The 24,281-nt window shown below is 40.5% G+C and overlaps 2 protein-coding genes across 5 annotated transcripts in view; both read right to left on the bottom strand.

The window, feature by feature from the left end:
* Window positions 1–467: 467 nt before the first annotated feature.
* gmeb1 (glucocorticoid modulatory element binding protein 1) lies at window positions 468–17,856 on the bottom strand. Of its 4 annotated transcripts, none has more exons than XM_020606421.1 (10): window positions 17,569–17,856; window positions 16,005–16,197; window positions 15,706–15,758; window positions 15,474–15,589; window positions 13,597–13,700; window positions 12,217–12,365; window positions 8,552–8,677; window positions 8,305–8,442; window positions 7,867–7,989; window positions 468–5,239 (listed from the first exon to the last, which is right to left on the bottom strand). In XM_020606421.1, the coding sequence occupies exons 2-10, from the start codon at window positions 16,130–16,132 to the stop codon at window positions 4,386–4,388; spliced, it is 1,791 nt and encodes a 596-aa protein (XP_020462077.1). In that variant the 5' UTR covers window positions 16,133–16,197; window positions 17,569–17,856; the 3' UTR covers window positions 468–4,385. The 4 variants fall into 4 exon arrangements, with proteins under 4 accessions (XP_020462077.1, XP_020462075.1, XP_020462076.1 ...); XM_020606419.1 differs by lacking the exon at window positions 17,569–17,856 and adding an exon at window positions 17,325–17,554 and having other exon boundaries at window positions 469–5,239; window positions 7,867–8,004; XM_020606420.1 differs by lacking the exon at window positions 17,569–17,856 and adding an exon at window positions 16,890–17,307 and having other exon boundaries at window positions 469–5,239; window positions 7,867–8,004.
* A 1,442-nt stretch (window positions 17,857–19,298) lies between these two features.
* LOC109963701 (ras-related protein Rab-39B-like) overlaps window positions 19,299–24,281 on the bottom strand; it is a 6,875-nt gene continuing 1,892 nt past the window's right edge. The window contains exon 3 of the mRNA XM_020606440.1: window positions 19,299–22,955. Within this exon, the coding sequence (XP_020462096.1) occupies window positions 22,514–22,955 (442 nt within the window). The 3' untranslated portion in view covers window positions 19,299–22,513. The remainder of the gene's footprint in view (window positions 22,956–24,281) is intronic.

The raw sequence follows: 24,281 nt of genomic DNA, 5'->3' as shown, positions 1-24,281 counted from the left end.
ACCCACGCAGGCACAGGGAGAACATGCACACTCTGCACAGAAAGGCGTCGGGTCAGCTGGGGCTTAAACCCAAAGCCTTGCTGCTGTGAGGTGATAGCACTAGCCACTACACCACCAGGCTGCCCAACACAAACTATGCATAGCCATTTTTTGGAGGACAGTCTCAGATGTCCTCAGGCGCAGCAGGGGTAGCAGCGTACTCAAAAGGAAAATATATATCAGAATCAGAATCTGCTTTATTGGCCAGGTGTGTCAGGGACACGGGGAATTTGACTCCGTTACATTGGCTCTCAATGTGTATGTACATATCTCCATGCAAGGGGCAAGTAAACAGCAAACCAACATAAGGCTGTATAATATAAAAAAATAAACAATATTAACAAACAGTGCAAACAATGCAAAATAAGCAGTATAAACAGGCAGTAAACAATGCAGACAGACAAAGGAATGCTCATTGTGAAATGAGATAAATAGGAATAAAAGGCATAAAAAATATGAACACAACTTAAAAATTGCTGTTTTGTGGTTCTGTGCCTCCACCAACTGGTCAAATTCATGCAAATGGGAGAGATCTGATATTGCGTTTACAAGAAAGAGCCATATGGATGGACAACCCTAAAGTACAATGGCTCCAGCCACAGCTATGCCAGTGTGGAAGCATAACAACAGAATGTGTGTGCGTCTTCTATAAATTATGCATATCAAAAAATGCTAATCAAACTGTGGCTGTTCAGTTATTAAACTGTTGGACACCTGAAAGCCTAAATGAGTGAAAAAACCGTGAAAATGATGTTTTAAACTGCTGCTGTTGTGGTGGGTGCAGTGTAAACAGTAATAACATGTGGTATATGACAGCATTTCCCCAGATATTAGCATTTAGCTCAGCACTGCTAAGTGCACCCTCGCAGAGCTTCTAGTAGACTTCCGGTCTTATATATTAGCAGATCAAATTATTACATATAATGAGAAAGCCATAGCTCCTGGTTTTAATTTTCTACACACAAACTGCATTCTTTTCAGCTTTGGTTCCAGCAGCAGCAGCAGGCTTCTTTGGTCAGTGGAGAAGCTCGAATAAACTGAATGTGCAGCACCAAAATAGCAGAGACAAAGTTAGCAACGATCTGGTGAACACAGTGGAGCATTAAAGCAGCTAAAAAGCTAGGTTGTTCTGAGGAGCTGGTGGAGCCAGATGGAAGGTGGTGACAGTTTATGAGCCTGTTTCCTCCTCTAATGCGAGAGATAAAGCCTGAATCTGTCCTGCCTGTTCACTGACTACATGGTGTCAAGCTCATATGCCTGTTCTCTGCTAAACTCACTATAACCAAGGTGATACTGACAAAATGTCAGCCATGTTGTCTTCTTGTTTAACAGCCTTTCAACCCTTTGGGAGTCAAGCCGTCAACATGAAACCGGTGTTTTGTGCCCGTTTCCTTTGTCTTGGGCACAACCTGAGGAAACCTAATATAAGGCCTTTGGAACAACTCTGTAATTTACTCAGCCAGCATATCCCTTCTTCCTACACCACACAATGGCCCTGTGGTGGTGTTTCTCATGCTTTTAGCCTTCACTTGGCCCCCACCAGCTTCACATTCGCCTGCTGATGCTTGGATGCTTCCTCTTTTGTACCACCCACACACACAACCAGTTTATTTCGGTGTCCATTTCAGCCTTGTGGTTTGTATATGTGCCTGCTTTTGTGTTTGTATTACCCAAATCCTCATGGCCTTCCCCTCATACAGCCTGTCAGGGAGTGTTAGGGGCTGTAATAACAAGTGAGCCCTGGTGCCGTCAGCACAGCTCAGGCTAAAGACAGGCCTGCCCATCATGAACAGCAACCATAATGGTGCAGATTACACTGTATGCTGCAGTAAGCTTGACACATGAAGGAGGCAGAGATTGCAGCAGCAAACTATTTTCACTCTCTATTAACACAGCTGTAACCCTCATATCCAGTTTCAGACCGTAATGAAGTGAGCACACAGCGCAATCTAGTGGTGAAGCACTGACAACCCCTCACTTGTTTTTTCAGTTTTAATGTGATATTAAAACACGTTACAAATTCAGTCAGTCAGCAAATACCCTCAATTGTTAAATTAAATTATTGGAAATACACAAATCATGAACAGGTCTTTGTTGATGGGACTTAAAGCCAAGAGCATAAATTCATCCAGGTTTAACAGAGACACCATATCTTCTGCTTGAAAACTAAATAAATATGACACTACTTTACAAGTATAAAATACAGGCATACCAAGTTTGACACTAAATTTATATATGCTTTTTTATATATTGACTTAAACGATCAGCCCAGTAGTTTACACTACCCATAATAATGAGATAAAGCAGTAGATGTGGAAAACGCGGAGACAGTCTTTCCAAAGCAGTGGAGTTTTGTCCACACACACACACACACACACACACACACACACACACACACACACAAAATAAAGTTAAAAAAACTTAAAAGAAAAAAAAAATCAGGGGCTAAGAAATCACCAAGAGAGTAAGTGCAAAAGCAATACAATACCAGAGAATTTCAGTCTGCTGCCATGTAACAATGCACATAAACACACTCTGCACACCCAACAGTGCAGCCAAATTCTAAAGAAATGTGTAGAACACAGGCATTGTTGCAAACCTCTTCCTGTAGTCCTATAAGGACATCACACAGTGCAAAAACAACACAGCTTGGATGCAACACTACAACACAACAGACAGTGCAATTAATCCCAGCCTTGAGTGGCACCAACATTAATAGTGGTAATGTGTCTGATCGACAGCAGAGGGCTGTAAGTTACAGCCTGCTGCCACCAAGAGGATGAGAACTGACCAGGCAGCACCAAAACAGCCCTGCATGTAGACTTTATAGTTACAGTGCATTCTCTTGTCCTCTGGTTGTTCACAGAGGCCAATAAAGGATGTTTCTGGTTTGTTACAGCTTTGGCAAGTGTTTCCATCACTAACCAATGTAACTGCTGAGATCTGGGAACACAACAACCAAGTAGGAACAGAAGGTACAAGCAGTGAGATGATCTCACAGTTGGAAAACAAGTAAAACTTTTAGGCAATTATTTAGTCAGTCTGTTGGAGCAGCGGGGGTGCCAGTGCAGAGGGCTTTAGCAACTTTTGTTGCAGTCTAGTGTAACGTCACCTCACAAGATGCAGCAGTGACAAATCAACTACACTTTATTTTATTATTTTATTTCTGGTCAATTGTAACACAAATGCTGTATTTCTAATGAAAGCTAAACTAAAATTTGCAACAGAGATGACTTTCCAGAGTGCTGCATTCGAGTCTCTTGAGTATTCTAAAATGTTGTGCAAAGTTCTGCCATCTGATCAGCCTTTAAAGCCAATGTGCTTCTATGTTGGTGTTATGTTAAACAACACGGCTCCTGTGCTGTTTAACACAAGACTGTTTCCAGTCTGCATTTCTGCTAAGTAGTGTCTGGATGTAAGAACACACACACGTTAGGCCTTTCACCTCACCTTCCTTCTTTTTTTTTTTTTAGCTCTTTCAAACTCCTATTCTAACTCAATATTTTACTTTTTCAGACCTCAGCTGGTTGGTGGCAAGAGTAAAATGAGCACGACACCCGGCCGCAGATCAAATCCAGTACCTAAATAGGAAACACTGAGGACACTGTTTAGTTCAAAATCACTTCAGTGGTATAAAATTATTACTCTTTTCCTGCCAAACCATATTTTTTGTCACAGCCCAGCGGAAAATTACTCGAAGGCCTGGTACTGGCCCAGGAGCCAGGGTTTGGAAACATCCTATCTGATCAGCTTCATCCGGAGATAAAAAGGATAGTGAGCACACCTGAAATCTTGGTAAAATCCACCACTGTACTTTAAACAGTGTAAATTCATCTTCAGTAGGCTGGAGTCAGTCCATAAACTGGGGTGGATGTTTACAGTTTGGGTAGTATTTTTACAGTTTTCCTTCTTTTACTCTGTCGAACAAGTTCAGGTAATGTGGGGGTTTGCTTACTACCTGTCTCTGACTCACCGGAGTGCGCTGATTTCCTTTAAGTGAAGTCTACATTTCCAGATCTCAGCACTCACATGCTTACCGTATTTGCCAAGCACAGCATTAATATTATAAATAGAAATGATAGCCAAACTAGAAAAGTTGTAATAAACCAAAACTATCCTTTTAATACAAAACAAACAGAAGAATACACTATCTTCTTTGCTGTGATGCCTCTTTGTTTTAATAAAAGTCAACACGTTGTTGGGACATTACACACACGCACTAAAAAAAATGGCTACCCTAGTGCTTGGTCTTAGGCCAAGGCAATTTCTGGATTTTGAAATTCGGTGTTTCACAAGTCTGTAATAGCTCAAAATGAGTTCGGCTGGAGAAAAACAGAGGCGTGGCCTCATTTGACCTTGTTTTCTTCCTGAGTATTTTCTTCTATCACCACTATCTGTACACCTGACAACTGTCCACTGCCATCCAGCTGCAGCTCCTGAACACTTTCGTTTTGGACCTCATGTATTTGGCACTGAGTCTCTTCCCCCTCTGCAGCCATCGTCACCTCCATCCCACTCTGGACCACCATAGCAGCCCCGTCTCTGCCCGACTCCCCAGTCAGCTGCAGCTCCATCACACCAACCGCCTGCTCCACCGGACCCGGGTTGATCTCGATGACCGTGTGCTCCTGGCCAGTCTCTACCTCACCCTGCATCACTTCCTGCTGCACCAGCATAGTGCCGTCCACCACCTGGCTTTGGATGGGGACCACTTCTGCACCACTGGCCTGCTGGCTCAGTTGCACCAGCTCTACGGGGCTTACCACTGCGCCCAGCTGGCTGGAGTCCTGCACAGCGGTGGAGCCCACCAGCGTGAGGCCCGAGGATGGATGCAAGGTGATCGTGTCTGCCTTTCCATCTCCGGTTACCATGTAGCGGGTGAAGAGCTGTGAGCCAGCAGGGAGCAAGGTGACCGTGTTGGAGGACTGGGCCAGGGAGGCGATGGGTAGGCCTGCCACGGTGAACGGCTGACTCACTGAGGACAGCGAGATGGGAGAAAGAACGGTGAACTGCTGGGGCTGCAGGGCAGCTTGCTGGTTGATAGGGGAGGTCAGGAGGGCAGTGGTGGAGGCAGGTCTCTGGAGACGAGGCCGCTTGGTCTGGCGCTTAGTATGAGTTTTATTTTTGGCAGGCTGTGGGCAGGAGAGAAAAGCCCGCACCTGCTGCTGCTTCCTCTGTTCTTCCAGCTGCACCTCCAGGTCTGCACAGAGCAAACAACACGGGACTGAAAATGTGGGCTGAGTAAACCAACTACAGATTAATAAACAGCTCACATTCATTTTTTTCTAATTAGCTTTTCAGTGATTAGATCTGGCACATCTGATATCAGTATTAATCAGAAATGGCATGTTGGCTTAAGCATGCCCCACCATAGCATCAACACTACTGACTTCATAAAAATGTCACACCAGACTACACAGTAGCCATCAACATCTGGGCCTGAGTCTGTGTTTGTTCAGTTCACTTTGCCACAACAGAGCTCCAAAAGTGTGCTTTTTTTTTTTTAATACTTTCTCAAGTCATTTCAGGTCACTACAAAATACAGAAATGCATAATGACATTTAATACGAGCAGGATTGAAGTTATTGGAACTACTTTTTCTCCACTGTTTATCCTAATTCATGTCAGCAATCCACAGGCAGGTGTCTCAACATTTAGATATTTGCATTTCTGAACAGCTCTCTGCAACAGTTTTTGTTGATATTTCCAGTATGAATACTGAAGAAACCCTTAAAAACATACTTTGGAGACTGTATTTCACCGTGCCTAATTCATTAACGTTTTCCCATTTGAGTCTTCGGTTCCATGGTATTGGTCAAACGGCTTGTGTGCAACAATACTGTGATGGTAAAATGTCCAAATTGTTTTTCTAATATTTCTGAAAACTGTGTAGAGTCACTAGCACTCTACATCTCTGTATTCAGTCTGATGATAATAACACAAATAACAAATAATAATAGTTATTATAGGTTAGCTGAAGCATTAGAATTCAAAAGAGTAGCTTTAGTCTATTTTTTGTGTTTAAAAATTTGTTGGCCTGTTACATCATGTCTTCTTTTCAGCATTTATGAGGGCTGCAAACAAACAACAGGAATAAATCTGATAATGAGTCACTGTCTGTGCATCTCATCTTGTCTGCTCTTCCCAGTGTGCTACTACATTCTGCTTATTATATGATTTGACTGACCTACCTCATGTTAAGCAGAATATCTTGCAGCTCGGGATGGGACAATATATCAATATTCAGTATCCCCTGATACAAAAACCTCACAATATGTACCATCTTATCTAGCGATGTACATCGTGTGGTCTCCGTACACCAGTGATTTAATATTTTTTATAAATAACAGCACATGCTTCAAGATATCTGGTGTTCTTTACATAATCAAACCAGTGCTGGAAAAGGAGAAAAATATGGGATTAAAGTTCAAGCATTCTGCAGCTTGTTATAAACCATTGTCATTGAAATTTTATCGTGATTGCACCGTATCGTGCATCCAATCATATCACATGGTCCCATCCCTATTTGCAGCAGACTGTGTTTCATCCCTAGTGATATATTTAAAAATATATTACATTATTATTAATTTCACATTCATTTATTCCTTATCTGTTCTTGCAAGGATTCTTAAAGTAAGGTATAATATGGCAGACGTGAGGTCACTGCAAAACAACGGATTAGCTAAGGCTCACTGCCTTCCTGTGACTGTTCTTCATGTGGTGCTAGCTGCTCTAATGTTCCACACTGACACCAGTGTGAGCAGAGCAGCAGCTCCACTTTGTGTCCACACCGCTGACTCTATATATGATGGACGTGACATCACCACTTCCCCCCCACTATGCAAAACTGAAGCCAAAATATCGTTAATACGATGGCTGCCATCTTGCTATTTTGCAACCAGATTCTGCTCAGTATTGACCAAAGTGGACTGTTAGCATCGAACCGCCACTCAAAGCTGTCGAATCAACTGAAATAACCTCTTTTTATATCATCAAACAAGCTTAGCAGAAAAATGACCACTTGTCCACACATCAGCTTGATATCTACCAAAAACCACAAATGCGACCTCTGGGAAAAATCTATTTGATTTCTTCTTGGAGTTTTTAGTTTGGCTCATATCCCATCCACTAACATGGAGGGAGCAGGATTTATGACCTATACTGCAACCAGCCGGGGGGGGTGATCACGTCATGGGGGCTTCACTGTTTTGCTTCTGGGAGCTTCCCCCCGTGCCCTCTTTTTTTTTTTTTTTTTTAAATTACAGGTAGTGGCTGTTCCACACTGTGCTCCATCATGTTGCCTCTTTCATTACTGCTAAATTTGAGAGCTCCATGTGCTTAGACCATAAATAATGCTGATTCATGACCGAGGTAGGGCAGTTGTCTCCTGACCTGCAAGATCGTGGTTTGACTCCCGGTCTCCCCGCATACCTAAGTGTCCCTGAGCAAGACACTGAACCCTGAATAGCGCCCAGTGGCTTGACTAGCGCCGTTGTGTGGCAGCCTGTCGTCATCGGTGTGTGAATGGGTGAATGGTGTATCATCTCCTGTAAAGCGCTTTGGCCAGTGTAACACACTGTGGAAAAATGCGCTATATACAGTAAATACAGTCCATTTACCATTTCTTCATAGGCATGTTAGTTTTAAGTGATCATCAAAAGCCTGCTATAAAAATGAGAAGTTTCTAAAATCTCTTGATAAGTAACTTGAAATACATAAGCAATTTTCAGCAGTGAGTTTCATCGTCAGTCTAACCTGGATAACTTAGTAATTCATGTACGAAGACCAGGGCCCTGATATGGAGCCTTGTGTTTGTTCCGTACTCACTGGTGAGTGTGCTGAGGACCTGCTCCTGGCTCGGGTCAGTCTGCTTCTTCCTCTTTTCCAAGATCTTCTTGACTGAGTCAAGGAGGCCAAACACTTGGGCAAGGTTACTGAGCACCGCCACCTCTACCAGACAGGAATCTGGGATCAGTTCGGCAATCGATCAAAGGGTCACACCGTCAGTCAGAAAGGAGGAACAAATTCAGCTGTTACAAACATGGAATCATCAAATATTTCTGTTATTAGTGTTACAGAAACTAACAGCAGCCATTCTTAAAGCCCTCTGGCATCAGTTCATCATCCTTCAGCTTGCAACAGTAGCTGAATTTGTTCTTTCTTTCCATTTCTTCATGCACCTGCAAGTGAGCCTTAAGTCCTGCATATGTACTGTTATCATGCTGCAGTTCCCAGCAGCCAGTGCACTGTAGCATTGTTCCGTACCTGTGTCCTGTAAGGCAGCCGGCTCCCTGCGCTGCTGTACGCCGCTCAGCATCTCCAGCAGTTCTGTACTGATGTTGGTCACCACTTCACCCAGCAAACCCACATCAGCAATACCCTTCCAGAAGTTCAGCGTGTCCTCTGTGGACAGACAGACAAACACAGAGAAGCCTCAGTCACTTTTGTGCTCTGGGATGATTCATCAACATTGTGAAATTAACAACGTGTTGGGATGTGTGCTCTCTGTGACCTGAGATCTCAGTGGATTCCTTCTTGTCTGCAGACTCCAGTGAACCCGAGGGCCAGTCCACCTTCCCACTCAGAACGTCTCCTCTCTCCTCAACCACTTGACGACCATTACCCACAACCATCTGAGCTGCAATTTACACAGGCGAGCACACATTACGCTGGTGACATGGACAAACCAAAGACCTAACAAACATCAAAGTGTCTGCTGATGTATCCAGGAGCATTCCGGAGTCTGAGATTTGAGGGAGAACAATCCCTCGCTTGTCTGAGTGAATTTAAGTGATATTATTATTCTTCATCATGGCGGACCGGAACAATTTCTGAGTTGAGCGAGGATCGAGGAATGCTAAAACAATTGTGATTGTGGGATTCGCCCTATGTGCTCTTACATGCTGATCAAGCATGGTGATGTCTGTATCAATTGCCCTTTGCCCCTTTACCAATTTGAGAATGTGATTGGCCTGTAATCACATGACCATATACCCAATCCACCTATTTGAATGTTTTTATTGGTCAACATGTATATACAGTGCCTTGCAAAAGTATTCATACCCCTTGAATTTTTCAACATTTTGTCACATTACAACCACAAACTTAAATGTATTTTATTTGGATTTTATGTGATAGACCAACACAAAGTATCACATAATTGTGAAGTGGAAGGAAAATGATACGTGGTGTTCAAGATTTTTTACAAATAAAAATCTGAAAAGTGTGGCGTGCATATATATTCAGCCACCCCGAGTCAATACTTTGTCGAAGCACCTTTCGCTGCAATTACAGCTGCAAGTCTTGTGGGATATGTCTCTACCAGCTTTGTACATCTAGAGATGGCAATTTTTGGCCATTCTTCTTTGCAAAGTAACTCCAGTTCAGTCAGATTGGATGGAGAGCATCTGTGAACAGCAATTTTCTAGCCTTGCCACAGATTCTCAACAGCATATAGGTCTGGACTTTGACTGGGCCATTCTAACACATGAATATGCTTTGATCAAACCATTCCATTGTAGCTCTGGCTGTAGGTTTAGGGTTGTTGTCCTGCTGGAAGGTGAACCTCCGCCCCTGTCCCAAGTCTTTTGCATCTGACCAGAGCACCTTCTTCCACATGTTTGCTGTGTCCCCTACATGGCTTGTGGCAAACTGCAAATGGGACTTCCTATTGCTTTCTTTCAACAATGGCTTTCTTCTTGCCACTCTTCCATAAAAGCCAGATTTGTGGAGTACACGACTAATAGTTGTCCTGTGGACAGATTGTCCCACCTGAGCTGTGGATCTCTGCAGCTCCTCCAGTCCACAACTTTATCCCTGATCTGTCTGGTGTGTTCCTTAGTCTTCATGATGCTGTTTGTTCACTAATGTTCTATAACAAAACTCTGAGGCCTTCACAGAACAGCTGGATTTATACTGAGATTGAATTAGACACAGGTGGACTCTATTTAGTAATTAGGTGACTTCTGAAGGTAGTTGGTTGCACTAGATTTTATTTAAGGATAGAGTAAAGGTGGCTGAATACAAATGCACGCCACACTTTTCAGATTTTTATTTGTAAAAAATCCTGAACACCACGTATCATTTTCCTTCCATTTCACAATTATGCAATACTTTCTGTTGGTCTATCACATAAAATCCCAATAAAATACATTAAAGTTTGTGGTTGTAATGTGACAAAATGTGGAAAAATTCAAGGGGTATGAATACTTTTCCAAGGCACTGTATCTGTATGTGACTTATTGTTTTTTTCTTTAAAAAACATTCACATCCATACTAATTAAATGCTCTTGGATACATATTCGCAAACCCTGAGGAAGGCTACAAGCCGAAAAGTTGTTCAACATACTGCCGTTTCGCTAGAGTACTGATCTCTTCAGTTTGTTTTTCCTTATCTATGCACCTTTGCAATGGGTGAAGATGTGCCTTACTTTTTTTTTACTTTGCCTAAATATAAGTGCTAAACTGTGTGAGATTATTCAGTCTTTAGTTTTCTCTTCGAGTTAACAGGTTTTGATTCTATGCACTGGCCTCCATATGGCATGCAAAACTTTGTTGTTGTAGTTGCAGTTGCAACCTGGAGGATCAACAGTCTAAAAGAATTGCAGCAAAGACACAAGTTCAGGAGAAGTATGGTTGTATAGCATTTCATAGAACTAGCGTGTGGCAACCGACTTTCAAGTCCTGTCTATTTAATATGATGTTTCAAAACTGCCCCAAAACAATGACAGATTAATAATGCCTCAAAATAGCCTGAGAATGTTAAAATGCTTACACCAAGTAATAATGCCTCAAAATAGCCTGAGAATTGATTTTTGTTCTATGTTAAAATGCTTACACCAAAGTCAATGAGAATTCTGGACAGTGACACCTGTGTCCTATGGTCATTTGTTTGCAACTCTAGATAAGGACAGCAGTTAGGTATAGTTAAAGAGCTTAGAGCTGGAGTTATTTGTGTGACCAATAAATAAATAGATGTATCTATTTATGATGTATCTATCCATCTATGCATCTCAGTAGGAACCATACTAATTTAATTTCAAATGTGGTTGATATTTGCATGAATGTGGAAACAAATAGCTTTTTTGTTGGGTGTCTCTCAGCCCCTGCATCGTTTATTTCAAATCATGGCATGTACAGCTTATCAGTTATTATCACTTGCATCAGTGCACTGATATAGTGTTTACAATGTGGTGAACAATGGCCGAAGAATAATGATACAGCAAAATGTAATCACTGCAAAATAATTTCATGCAAGGAAGGCCATCTAAAATGATGGAGCTTTTCCTCCAGCTGCTATAAGAATGGAACATGTCTCAAGGACACAGCTGCAGTGGCCCAGAATCAAGTCAAGTGTTTAACAGCCAACATATAATGTATACATGGAGAATGCTTTTGTTTCTCCTTTTCATCCAGAAGAATCACACTGTACTGATTATTTAGGACAAATGTTTTTCAGTGCCTTAATCTGCTTAAAAAATATATATGGGGTCAGAGGTGGAAGGTAACGAAGTACATTTACTCAAGTACTGTACTAGCACAGTTTTGAAGTATCTATACTTAACTTCAATATTTTAAATTTTTTTGCTACTTCATTTTGACTTCACTACATTTCAGAGGAAAATATTGTACTTTGTACTCACCACATTTATTTGATAACTTTAGTTACTTGTTACTTTTCTGAATGAGATTAATGAAAAAATACAGTATAATCACAAGACTTTAATGGTCCTTGGTGTAAAATTCACAAGCCACCCAGCAGTACGTAAAGTACTTCAAATTATAACCACATTACTAGCAGCAGCATTAAATGTGATGTACATAATAATACATTAGTGATTAAAATCCAATCATATGATATACATCAATGTAAACTGTACCATTCTGCATAATGAATACTTTTATTTTTGGTACTTTAGGTATATTTATATGCTAATACTTTTGTACTTTTACTTAAATAACATTTTGGAGGGCATTTACTTGTAACAAAGTACTTTTAAGTAAAGAATCTGAGTACTTCTTCCACCACTGTATGTGGTTTTTGCTTTCTTACCTAAGAAAATCTGAAACAAAAAGCAAAATCAGAATCACTAAAATCTAAGGCACACAGTCCTAGTAGCTGATACCAGAGTTGTCATATGCTGGCACTGTCAAGCCGTGACCTTGGTATGCTCTCACCTTGAGTGGACGTGGGCGTGGCGAGCCCACTGCCGTCTGGAGGGAACCGCGTGTTGTTGATTAAAAGGTCAAACTTGGTGCTGCGACATGTGTTGGTACACAGGGTGCTGTGCTGGTAGAAGTCAAGCTGACCTGAATCCATCATTTTTCTGGAGAGCAGAAATTTAAAATGGAATCAAACGGTAATGAAATAAAGGAAGGTAAAAGCTAGTATGATATGAGGAAAAACTTTCTAGTTCTACATTCTCTTATCGTCCGTCCTTCCTTCCTAGACACTGGGATGAAATATGTCAATAATTTTAGACCTTTTATATATTAACCAATAACCGATTAATAAGGAAAATAAATGTCAGGTGATTCATAATGAAGGCCTGGCTCTGATGGCATTTACAGCAGTGGGTTTACTTAAGAGATATAGCTGTGTAACCTTTTCTGTTCTGGGGGAAGAGGAAGAAGCTGAAAACACAATACTGCTATATTATCACCATTATTATATAAAATAATGGCAAATGTGTTTGCAAACAGTTGCCTATCCAGTGGACATGGACCAACATTAGCATTCATTTGGAGGTTTACCTCTGGCCATTCAGTATTCATTGTGATATATGATGTATACGATTCAGACACGATACCATTTAAAATTCAGTGACAACAATGTATGACAAGCTGTGAAATACTTGTACTTTATTCCTCGTTTTCCCCCTTTTCTAGCACTGGCTTGATTAAATAAGGAACAAGCAGATATATTGACTTAGCCTAACAGAACCTATCTTATTTACAAAAAATAGGAAGTCACTGGTGGAGACCACACACAATGATAAATATTGTGATGTTTTTGTATCATTTCATACTGAATTCCAATATACTGTCCCATCCCTAGTATTCATTCTCTTTGTAGGTGTCCTTCCATCTTCCAGCTCCTTCCTAAGCTGCTACATGCTCCGTGTCCTTCCATCTTCCAGCTCCTTCCTGCTCAACCATGTTCGCCACCTAGTTGCTAACTGTGCTTATTAGCTGCTGCTTCGTGCTGAGAAGATAGTATGCACCATAGAGTTCACACACGGACACACAAAACACCTGCTGCTGTTGGAAGCAGAGTTAATGAGAGAAACAAAAGGGCTAAAAATCGCTACAGCTGAGCGGTGCTGTGGAGTTATAGAGCTGTGTGTTTGTTATAACATGCAACTAGTTGTACTCAGCATGAAGCTATGGGACCTGGTTAGGAGGCCTGGAACCTGTTCACCAGATATGTGTCTTTAATGTATCCATTTTTATTTTTAGGATATTCTGTATAATTGGGCATGCAGGGGTATTTACAGTATACGTTCTATCTCAGATAATTAAAATATGGCTTTTGTCTCCATACAACATCCTCCTCACCTTAGCATGACTCCACCCATCCTGATTGCTCTCTTCCAGTCCTTCAGAGTGGCTTTTCCAGAAATGTGCACAAACTGCTTTGGGCTGATCAGCTGGTCTTCATACTAGTGGAGAGAGGATCGATTAAGTAAACGCACCGTGTTCACTGAGTGCAACATAGATGAGAAAACTCCAGAAACAGCTAAAGGCAAAAGGCTATTGAGAGTTCAGTATTCAGTTTCATAAAGCAGCATACACACTGTGGTGTTTTACATCATGGCAGTGTCTCTGTAAAAATACATCATATCCAGGCGGTGCCTAGTGCTCTACTGTGTTGAGGTGATATAACAGTAACTAGGTATTAGTGACTGTAGGGATCACACTGGCGCACAGTAGTAGAGACTACTGACTAATTAGAAAGAGAATCATCAAGTAAAACAATGAAGTGGAGACTATATGCTACTGCTATATAAGATACTCTAAATAATAATACTGACAGTGCAGTTTTGGCAATAGGGAAATAATGTTCTTCACTATCAACAAGAAACAATACAAGGCAAAAACTATGAGAAAAGAGGAATGAGAAATGTTTTTCCATCATTTGCAGTGCTGCGCTCACTGATCCAAATAGTTGCAGCCACATTTTTGTCAGTTTTTCCCCCAGCTATAGTACAGCCTGCATTTTTGATATGTATTGTAAGGATTATGCAAAGTTCAGAAAGTTAAACTGAATACTTTGTATAAACTTTGAATACCACTAGATCTTTTAATACCACATAGACTGTGTCACAATCATGTCAGCCAAAGTTTGGAAAACAATATGGAGTATATGGACTAAAGTAACACATTTTTGCCAGTATTTCCCAAAACTATATACCAGTAATTCCTATTGACATAATTAGTTAACTTAAATAAACTCAGGTCCAGGTTGCATAATGTTTTGAACAACTTCCTGCACCACAATCCACTGTCACAAAAATCCCACTTTTGGTTTTTACTGGAGGTGAACATCTCCTGACAGTCTGAGATCACATACAGGTAAGAGACATGATAAGAGACTTCTGTTCATTTAATTTAAGATTTCATACTTTCTAAGGCCTTTCTGAAGAAACTAAATCGAATGTTTATATAAAGGCTTTTCAAGACCTGCAAATACCGTGTTAGGATGCATACTACATAACTGTAACATCCTGTTTTCATGCCGTAACGGTTCCTCCCTGCATATCCTGTCTTTTTCTGTACAGTCACTGAAAAGCAAAAAAAAAAAAAAAAAAAAAGGATTGCAGACTGAATTATTTATCACCACTATTTCAGATTTCTGTCATGGCCTTGCTGCTCTTGTGAGTCAATATTTAATTTGTTTCAGAACATTTGTTGTACTTAGCTGCTTACAAGTTAGCTGCTAGAACAGCTAGGACAGACAATAGGCGTTTGTTTACTGCAAATCACTCATTGCACTATGTTTGAGGGAGGACAAAAAGCTTTCTTTTAAGCATAAAAGATAACATTTGCTTTAATTATTCATGATAAGAGTCAGCCACTGTACATGCCACTTATAGCTGGACTCAACATAAAACTATCTGAAACCCACAAGTTCAACGTGAAAAGAAATAAACAAGTCGCTCAATGTAGAAATTGTGGAACATGTCAGCAGTGCATGCTTATTTCCTTCTGAGTGACTGACTATTGGATGACCTGGCTGCAATCTTGATATGTACAGTATTAGTGGGAAACAACCACTGCTATTGTGAGGGTTAATAATACAGTTTACGTGTCTTGTGCCACATTGTTACTCAATGCATTTGCATATGAGTAAGCCTATGAAAAGCAATACTGAAAACCTGCTGTGGTTGCCATTTTGCTTCAAATCGGACTTTAAAGCCACACTGAATACCAACCTTCACACATTTTACATTGATTCCTGGACACACAAATTTCTTCACTAGCAACACAGCTTTACAATCGCCGCATGTAATGGGACAGCCAATCTCTACATCATCTCCTTCTGTTTGTTCTAAAAAAATGAAAAGATACACACAACATTTAAAAAGAAAGATGAACCTTTATGTAATGTACTCAGCAAAGTATTTGCAAACAAGCTGTCCAAACCTCATTCTGATAATCTCTCACCTGGATGTGCTTCAACAGCCATGACAGCTGCATCTGTTTCAGCAGATTCATCTCTGAAAAAGAAAACTGATATTTTCACATTTGTTGGTAGTGTACAGGATGCTATCTATCCATCTGGTACCTAACTGTCTACATAGGTGTAGGATTCTTGGTCCAATTGCAATTCAAACCTAATAGTGTCTTGTCATTTGGCATCCCTGCATCTGTGTTTGTTGCATTATACTGTTTTACAGTGAAGAGTAGTTTAATTCATCCTAAACCACAGTCACATGTGCTTTACTCCTTGCTTCAGTACATACCCAGTGGCAATTGGTTGGAGCTGCAGGATGACCTGAGTCTTATTTGGATCATCGGGGTCACTCTCACCATCACCCTTCACCATTACCACTTCTCCCATGGACACAGTGACCTCGTCAGTGGTCGCCATCTTGCTTACAGTAGACTAGGGAGGGGGGCGACTTTCATATAACAGCTTTCCAGGAGTTTGTTCATCTGAAGAAGCAGGAAAAAAAAATCGGAACATGAAAGATGATATGAAACCCATGTTTTTCAGGTTTTCATGTGTCAAAGACAGCAACAGAGATTCAAAGGTGTATCTTTTTTTAAGATAAAGGCCTGTTGAGTCAAAATTACTTTCAAAATTTCATTTAAGACCAGTTAGGCACAATTAAATACTTCTTGAGATTGGAAAAATCTGAAACATTACTGGATATGAGAACGCCAAGATCAGGTTTCAAAAGTCTACCTTTAGAAAGCTGCCTAACATAAACCTTTTAAGCCAAGTGTAGACTTAGGCTACTGTATTTAGAACTATTAAAAAACAACTTACTACGCAGCTAGTTAAATAAGTTCATCTCTCCTAACCACGAAAACACTATTAACCAAACTTAATACAGAAATGTGTCAGTTCTCGTGGCCAGCTGAGAAATAGTCAATGTTGTCCAGTAGATTAACATGTACTCATTCAGTAACCTTTTAATGCACTAATTTATAACAACAAATGTCATATATCATAAATGGTTCGGCTGACAAAACAACCCCTTAACGTTATGTCTGTGTGAACTGGGTCAAACCGAATTAACTGGGTTATAATATGAAATGGAAACATTTCAATCTAACGGTTCTGAGGTGTGCATGCTAATTTATTGCAAGACGATGATAACTGAAAAAATGACATAACTGACCCATGTTCCCCGGTGTAATGTTGGTTTATCTGTGTATTACGGAGTCCCGCTTTTCAAAACTGTCAATTTTTGAGCAAAATAATCGGGGCTCCCCGCGCTTTGCGGAATTGAAACCGCAGTTTTGCGCGATTTTAAGGGATGTTAACCGAAGTGGGCTTTGTAAAACCCTCACATGTTCAGTCCATCTATTTTGACGCAAAGAAAAGACTTTTATCGGCAAAAGTTGGGTGAATTATCACGACCGCAGCGTGCAGCTGGCTGCTTTTCGCTGCTGACATCCTCACAGCCCGGCTCGACGGTAGCCATTATGGCTAAGGGAAGGGCGTAACTTGATATGTGGGAATTTGGACAATATTACGGGTTATACTGTCCGAAACTGGTAAAGCTTTGCATTTACAATGTGACGGTTACGTGCCGCTTGTCTATGAACCTTACGTCCTTTCGTAACTCTGGATTTTAACTCTCCGCTCCCCCTCAAAATGACGTCTCCCTGTGCGGCGGCACGTACAGCAAACAACGGCACGGCGACGGCGTTGCCCCTCCATTCTGTACGAGTCTGACTGGCTGAACCCCCTCTTGCAACCCCCAGTTAAATCAACAGTTTTTGTCAAAAGATCGAGTGATATTTTACAGCCAAGTAAAATTAAGACTACATGATTAGCAATCAGCTTGTCCTTACCGTATTATGTAGAGAAACGCATTCCTAGATTGTGGAGTGCTACTGCACATGCGCACTTCGCTAAAGCTTGACTTCCTGGTGAACAGCGCTCGTCTTGTTTTCACGCGCTTGTAAACTCTGGCAAAATCGAACTGCAACTCGGTTAAATGTCCTGCTTAAGTTACATTACCGGCCACATATGAGGGCAAAGAATATTACAAATTTGTTGGCACTATCTGTTATTATATACAATATTTTGTGTGTGTTCTGTTTCTATCCTGATTGGTGTTTTCATTTCTGAAACACTGCCACTGTATTAAAAGACATTTTGAATTCCGAAACGAAGAGCAGTGTTCATATAGCTTCAAATGACCTAAACGAGAAGCTATTGCTGTTCTAGATTCCTGAAGTTGATATTCGTCCAGTTTTAAGAATCAACGGTTTAAGGTTTTTAAACGTTTTAAGGTTCAACTGTTTGGTTTATTATATTATACAGCGTTATGTTGGTTTACTGTTTACTTGACTCTTGCATGGAGATATGTACATACACAGTGAGATCCGATGTACCGCAGTCAAGAAAACATTAAAACACGTTAATAAATATATCCTTGACTAACTACTTTCTTTTTAACATTTTAAGGTTTTATGAAGCGGGACGCCAGGACATGAGATCACTAGCAGCCCCTGGTTTAAAAAATTGTGCTTCCGAAATCTCTTGATAGCGATTCCGCGGGAGAAGTGGTAATTAGCCACTCCTCCCGTGCTAATCACAGCAGAAGCCCTTTTTAACATTACTATGTACAGTCGCACCAAATCAACACCGGTAACGTGTTTGTCACTCAGAGGTACAACAATTTCAACTTACTTTTATGTGGGGGTGTTTACGATGTTCTATATACTACACATTTAAAATAACAACTACTAATTATAATTTGTACTTATCAATTAGTTACTACCGTCATTAGAGCATAGTTCGTAGCGTGGGTTTGACCGTCGAAGAGCATGATGGGTAATAAAAGGCGGGGAAACCTATTTTTCTTGGCTTTCATTGGTTGTTGTACGCACCTCCAAAGAGTGCTACATTTATGTAATGTAGGGACTATAGGGACATCGACGAGCACCTTGTAAAATAAGGCTTGTAGATGGTAGAGAGATTTAGTTAACAATGAATATAAAGCCATATACGTTTATAATAGATTCGCTGCTTTATCTTTAACTGACATACACACTAATCAATTTTTTATAAAAACTACAGGTGCATAGCCATAATTGTAGGTTATAGGCCTGCATTTAATTCACCAGACACACCCCACAAGCCTAAAAATATTAACCAGCTGCTGGATTTTAAAATGTTATCAATTTATTTCACTTGTATTTTCTCTAAATTTATTCCTAAATATTGTTTACATGAATTCTCCAAATTGCCAGATTAAGCATGTAGGGATAAAGATAGCTTTATTTCACCTGAGTTATATTAAATCATGTTTTACTTGAATTCATTTTTATATTTTATTTCTTCAGCCTTCAAGGAAGACCGTGTATTTGGTGTGGAAATCCCCCCAGCTACTACTAATCTAATCCAGACTAATGTAACTCTGCAGTGGATGAAAGGTGGCATGACAGACATGGCCCACTCTGTGTAAAACATAATCATTACCTAAATATTATTTAACAGATGTAATTTTTTTAAACAATCAATAAAATCACATCAAATAAGGCAATCTTATACATAATATATAAAATAAATAACATTTATTCAATAAAGCTGTGAAATGTGACCATGGGAATCAGAAGCTGTACGGTTTTGTGCTATGTACCATCCTGTAGGTCTAAAAACTGCTGACGTTTTCTGGTACAGCAACCCTGTCAGTGGGCTGGTTTGACCATTTCAGTGGATAATATAAAAACACATTATTAAAAGCATAGTAAAACATTTTGGGAAATCTACTTCTTCACTGTCTTTCCTATAGTGAGATAAGAAGATCGATATCAATGTTATGTGTGTTACTTTAAATTGTTGTTAGCCTAGCTCTGGGCAGAGACTGGAACCAGGCAAGAAACAATTATTTATCTTAGTCCATAGTTAAATATCACGATTGCTAACACCTCTAAACTTCACTACACACGCTCTCAAGCTCAATACTTACTTTTTCTATGTTTTTTGTTAATCCCATACACAAACAGATTAGGATAATGGAGCGGTATCAATCTTCTCATCTCACTTGGAAAGAAAAGGATTCCCAAAAAATGTTGAGCTACTCCTTCAAGAAAGAGACAGAAAGACAGAAAGAGAGAGGCTGGATCTGTGAGTGAAAGTGGTTATGGTCATTATCATCATCACTACTCACATTAGTCACCGTTATGATTCTACACAGTCCATAAGATTACATATTACAAATTTGTAAATGTATCTTAATGTGTCCTCTGTCATTGGTGGATATAAAGAGTTTGCTAATGGCTGATGAGAAATTCCTTCCCATTGAATGAGTCCTAAAAACACTTTCTTCTTCTCGTCTTTTCAGTGATGTTCTAGAATTTTAACCAGTGCTTTCAACACTATGAGGCTGCAGTCTTTACACACTCAATGGAAAGCAGTTTGCTAACACCATGGTATTAATATACAAATTTAAAAAATATCATACAATTTAACCCTGTTAAGATGAAAAACGAACATAAGGAAAGGTAGCTGCAGTATCAAACACAGTCAGACTGGTTGTCAAAGGGGGATACTGGATCGATATTTAGCTCTACTTCAAGGCATAGCACCCCTGTGATGAAGTCCTCACATTCACCATGAACATGAAACATCTGATTGTCAAACAAACAAAAACCCATACTGTATAATAGTACACTGTATTTAAACCTGGTTATAACATGTGGTGGTTTACCTGGAAGAATAAAGTCTGACTGTGAAACATAAAAAAATAAAGGGATGGTGCCAATGTTTTCCAATACATTCATTATCAAATCCAAAGCTCGAACCACATAGTGTGCAGTATATTTACTGGATCATCCATTCAGCATTAATCAAGAATGTCAACTTGATCACATGAAGTAAAAACTGTAGAATGCATAATGTGTTTACAGTGCATGTGAGAACAGGATTTTTGGTGAGATGCTGGTGAAAGGTGAATGAGCAGTGGGAGAGGAGGGGAGCTCCCAGACCAAGTGTACTGTATTCTGTGGTGCACTCCAGGCTTGTAAACAACAGATTAATAGTCTCTGCAGTAAAAAAGAGTCTGGAGAGTTGAAAGCATACACGGTCATCTGTCTTAAAGGTTACAGCTATGGTTGGAAGCCATGTGTGCAGACATTCTTCACAAATTCAGCTCACTGCGAAGAACAGAAAGCTGGCCATCACTGGCTTCAATACAGCTGCTATACTTAATGTCTCAAGTCAATGAATCTAAAATACTCTTATCCATGTAAAAGCAAAATTATGTTAATGGTATGCCAACATTACTTAGCAAAATACTTTCCCCAACTTTAACTGGAGCTTTCCATTTGATATTTGTATTCTGGTGAACTAAAATCTCTGGCTAGCACTGCATGTGTTCAAATAATGCTGGTGAGTAAGGATTTCAGTGTCTTTACAGACAGGTTTTATCACACAGCAATCTCACTCATCACTGACAAGGAAGTCACTGCAGCTGGCTGCTCATCTGGCTGGAGAGAGCTTGGCTATAGCTGTTTGTCAATAGGCTAAGCTAGGCTAATCTCTTCCTAGCTCTAGTTCCCTGCAGAGATGAGACAGATATGAACTTTCTTATCAAAATTAAGTGATTAAGCTTATTTCCCAAAATGCTAAGTATTCTTTAAAGGTAATACCAAGCTAGGTGAAAGAGGAACTGGTATTTAACTGGTATTTGACAAAGCTCCCTTGCCCAAACCCAATCTGTGCAATGAAGTGAATAGAGTGGGTTTGTAGTACTGTGATAACTGCCATGTTGAAAGAAATTCTAATCACATTTCAGCCAGTGGATTTAAAGAGTTGGCATTCATCACCACTTCAGGCCTGAATGTCGTATTATTTTTGTGAACTGAGCCTTGAATAATAGAAGTAGTTGTCTGGCTAAGCTACAAACAACTGTAGGTAAAACTTAAACTTACTTTTGTTCCTAATCAAACACATTTTATGGTGACAATTTAATTAAAGGTCTGATGACTGAAAGATGAATCTCTTACATACTTGCTGCCTTGCTCATGTTAATGCTATAATACAAATACCTAAATAGGACAGCCTACCCTGATTACAATGGGCTATCTATATGTATACATTGTAACTAGAAATCATCTCTATTCTTTCTTTTTTAAACAAAAACATGACTCATCTACTCACAGAACGGTCAAACATTTCAGTCAGTTTGGTGTAAGTGCACATACAGATTACAGTAGCAGGAGGAGCACACTGATTCCATATGATGACAATTACTGCAGAGTGCCCTCACTTTAAGCCTTCATCTCTACAGAGTTTACTATTATTTACAATATTACATTCACAAAATATTGCAGGCAAAGCATCACACAGACTTCAACAGGTAGAAACCCACAATTAGTGCAGTATGGAATGGGAGTGATGCACACCACATTGAGTCACTATCCGTGGTATCTGTACCTTCAGTATACTCAGTATAGTCCGCTAACTCTGTGAAAAGGAGTATTGGCTTCACTTTAAGCCCCACCACCTCATCACCATCTTACAAGGCCCAAAACAGCTCAGGTTATGCTACACCACATGGATTTAGAAATACAACTTGCCTATAAGATATACATAAGGAGGTACACTAGCCCCCTGAATCCCAGTTGTGAGTACATCCCACACAGAAGCACAAAGCACAAGGTGAGAAAGTGATGAATGGTTGTATCACAGGGGCCGAGCTCCAATGACTTGGCTGTGATGGACAGTGGTGAGACGAGGTGAGCTCTTGGTACGACAGAACAGTGTCTGGACATGGAGAACACTCAGTCAGCAGTGGCAGCCCTTTTCAGTGGCCGCAGTAGCTAGTTCCTCTTCGTCCTCGGCCGGGAAGAGGACCTTGGCGGTCAGGCCACTCTTCACACCATCCCAGCCGTCGCGGGTGACAATCTCGCCCATCTTCATCAGCTCGTAGATGTCTCTTGTCAGCAGCTCGAAGGCCCGGTCCACATTGCTGTTGCATTTGGCAGACGTCTCCACATAGCGGATGCCCAGCTCAGCTGCTAGATGCTCTGCCTCATCCCGGCTCACCTTGCGTTCCTTGTTGAGGTCACTCTTGTGGCCGATGAGGATGTAGACCATGTGATGAGGCAGGATGTGCTCACTCACCTCCTTGTGCCATTCCCTCACATGGTCAAAGGTCTTGCGATTGGTAAGATCAAACACCAGCAGCCCGCCCACTGAGTTACGGTAATATGATGTTGTGATGGACCTGGTAGGTAGACGGATAAACAACATGTTAGGCAGTTAACGCCAACTCGTCTTTGATGAAAATCATCAGTTTCACCTTGAAGTCTTACTTTGAATGAACATGCTAGTCTCATTATATAAGACTCCTTCCCATTATATAAAACTGTTTTTAAAATCTTTGGTCCAAGTCAGTCAAAACAAATCTGACTCAAATCTTAAGCCTGTTAAGACAAGTCTAAGTCAAGTCTTGTGTAAGTGAGCTTTCAGCTCAAGTCTCCAGTCAGTCAGGCTTAAGTCGAAATCAGTTCTTAAATTATAACCTATGCATCAAAAATTAGCTGCAAGCCCCTTTTGACCCCCAAACTGCACATTCTCTGGGCACTGCACATGTAACCTCTGCCTTCAACTGCCCTTAAAGTACAGTGCACACTACAAACCCCAAAATGTATAGTATTTTCAGGATATCTTGCCCAGAGCCCCCCAAACCAACTCTATTTAGGAATATGCACAGTGCATGCATAATATTAACCGAAGATATTAAAACTAAGTTTTGACACAGGGTCACTTTACTTCACAGAAAAATACCTCAAATTTAAGTCAAAGCACTGGGACAGGCTTCAGGTTTTCCAGTAATAATGTGATTGAGTGGTTTTGTCCTGCTGCACATGAATCAAGTTATTTAATTTACTTATTTCATGTAATTAATCAAAGGACCACAAAGCAGGCAGTAAACATTTGAATTCAGGGGCAGTGAACACATACAGACCACGGCTTAGTCTGTGCACACGTGGTTTCAAAATTGCTGACTGATTTTATCTCACAGAAGTGAAGTGAAAGAATAAAGTGTGGTGAAGCCTGAAGGGAAACACCCTCAGAAGCTTGGGCTTCAAAAGAGAAAGCAGATCTGAGAGCAGAGCTGCTTCTCCAGACAGAGACTTGCTTTAGAGGAGATTAACCATGACAGCAGGGCCACATGAAACAGAGTGAGATACAGGGAAGATGAATGCACAACTAGAGTTGTCATTGTTGTGTGGCCCTGGAGACTGTGAAGTCAGTGGGTATCTCAGGGAATTCAACTGGGGCCTAAATCTGAGGAGGCTTCCCATCATCCATGAATGAATGCAACGATGCAACTCGATTGTTCAGGTTAGGGCATGATTACATCGAGGCCCAGCCTATATGATATCCTCCTGACTTTTTCACGATCCACACTCACTACACTATACTACAGTGAGCGAGGAAGTGGCTTTCATTTAAATGAAAGGGTTTCATTTTAAACAGAAAGCCAAGGCCTCGTCATTACTGAACACAAATCTCGGTGAAGAAGGGTCGTTAGCCATTTCACATT

This window comes from Monopterus albus, unplaced genomic scaffold, assembly GCF_001952655.1.
Source record: "Monopterus albus unplaced genomic scaffold, M_albus_1.0 scaffold77.1, whole genome shotgun sequence".
Classification (NCBI taxonomy): Eukaryota; Metazoa; Chordata; class Actinopteri; order Synbranchiformes; family Synbranchidae; genus Monopterus; species Monopterus albus.
This window is presented reverse-complemented; position numbering and strand designations above follow the sequence as displayed.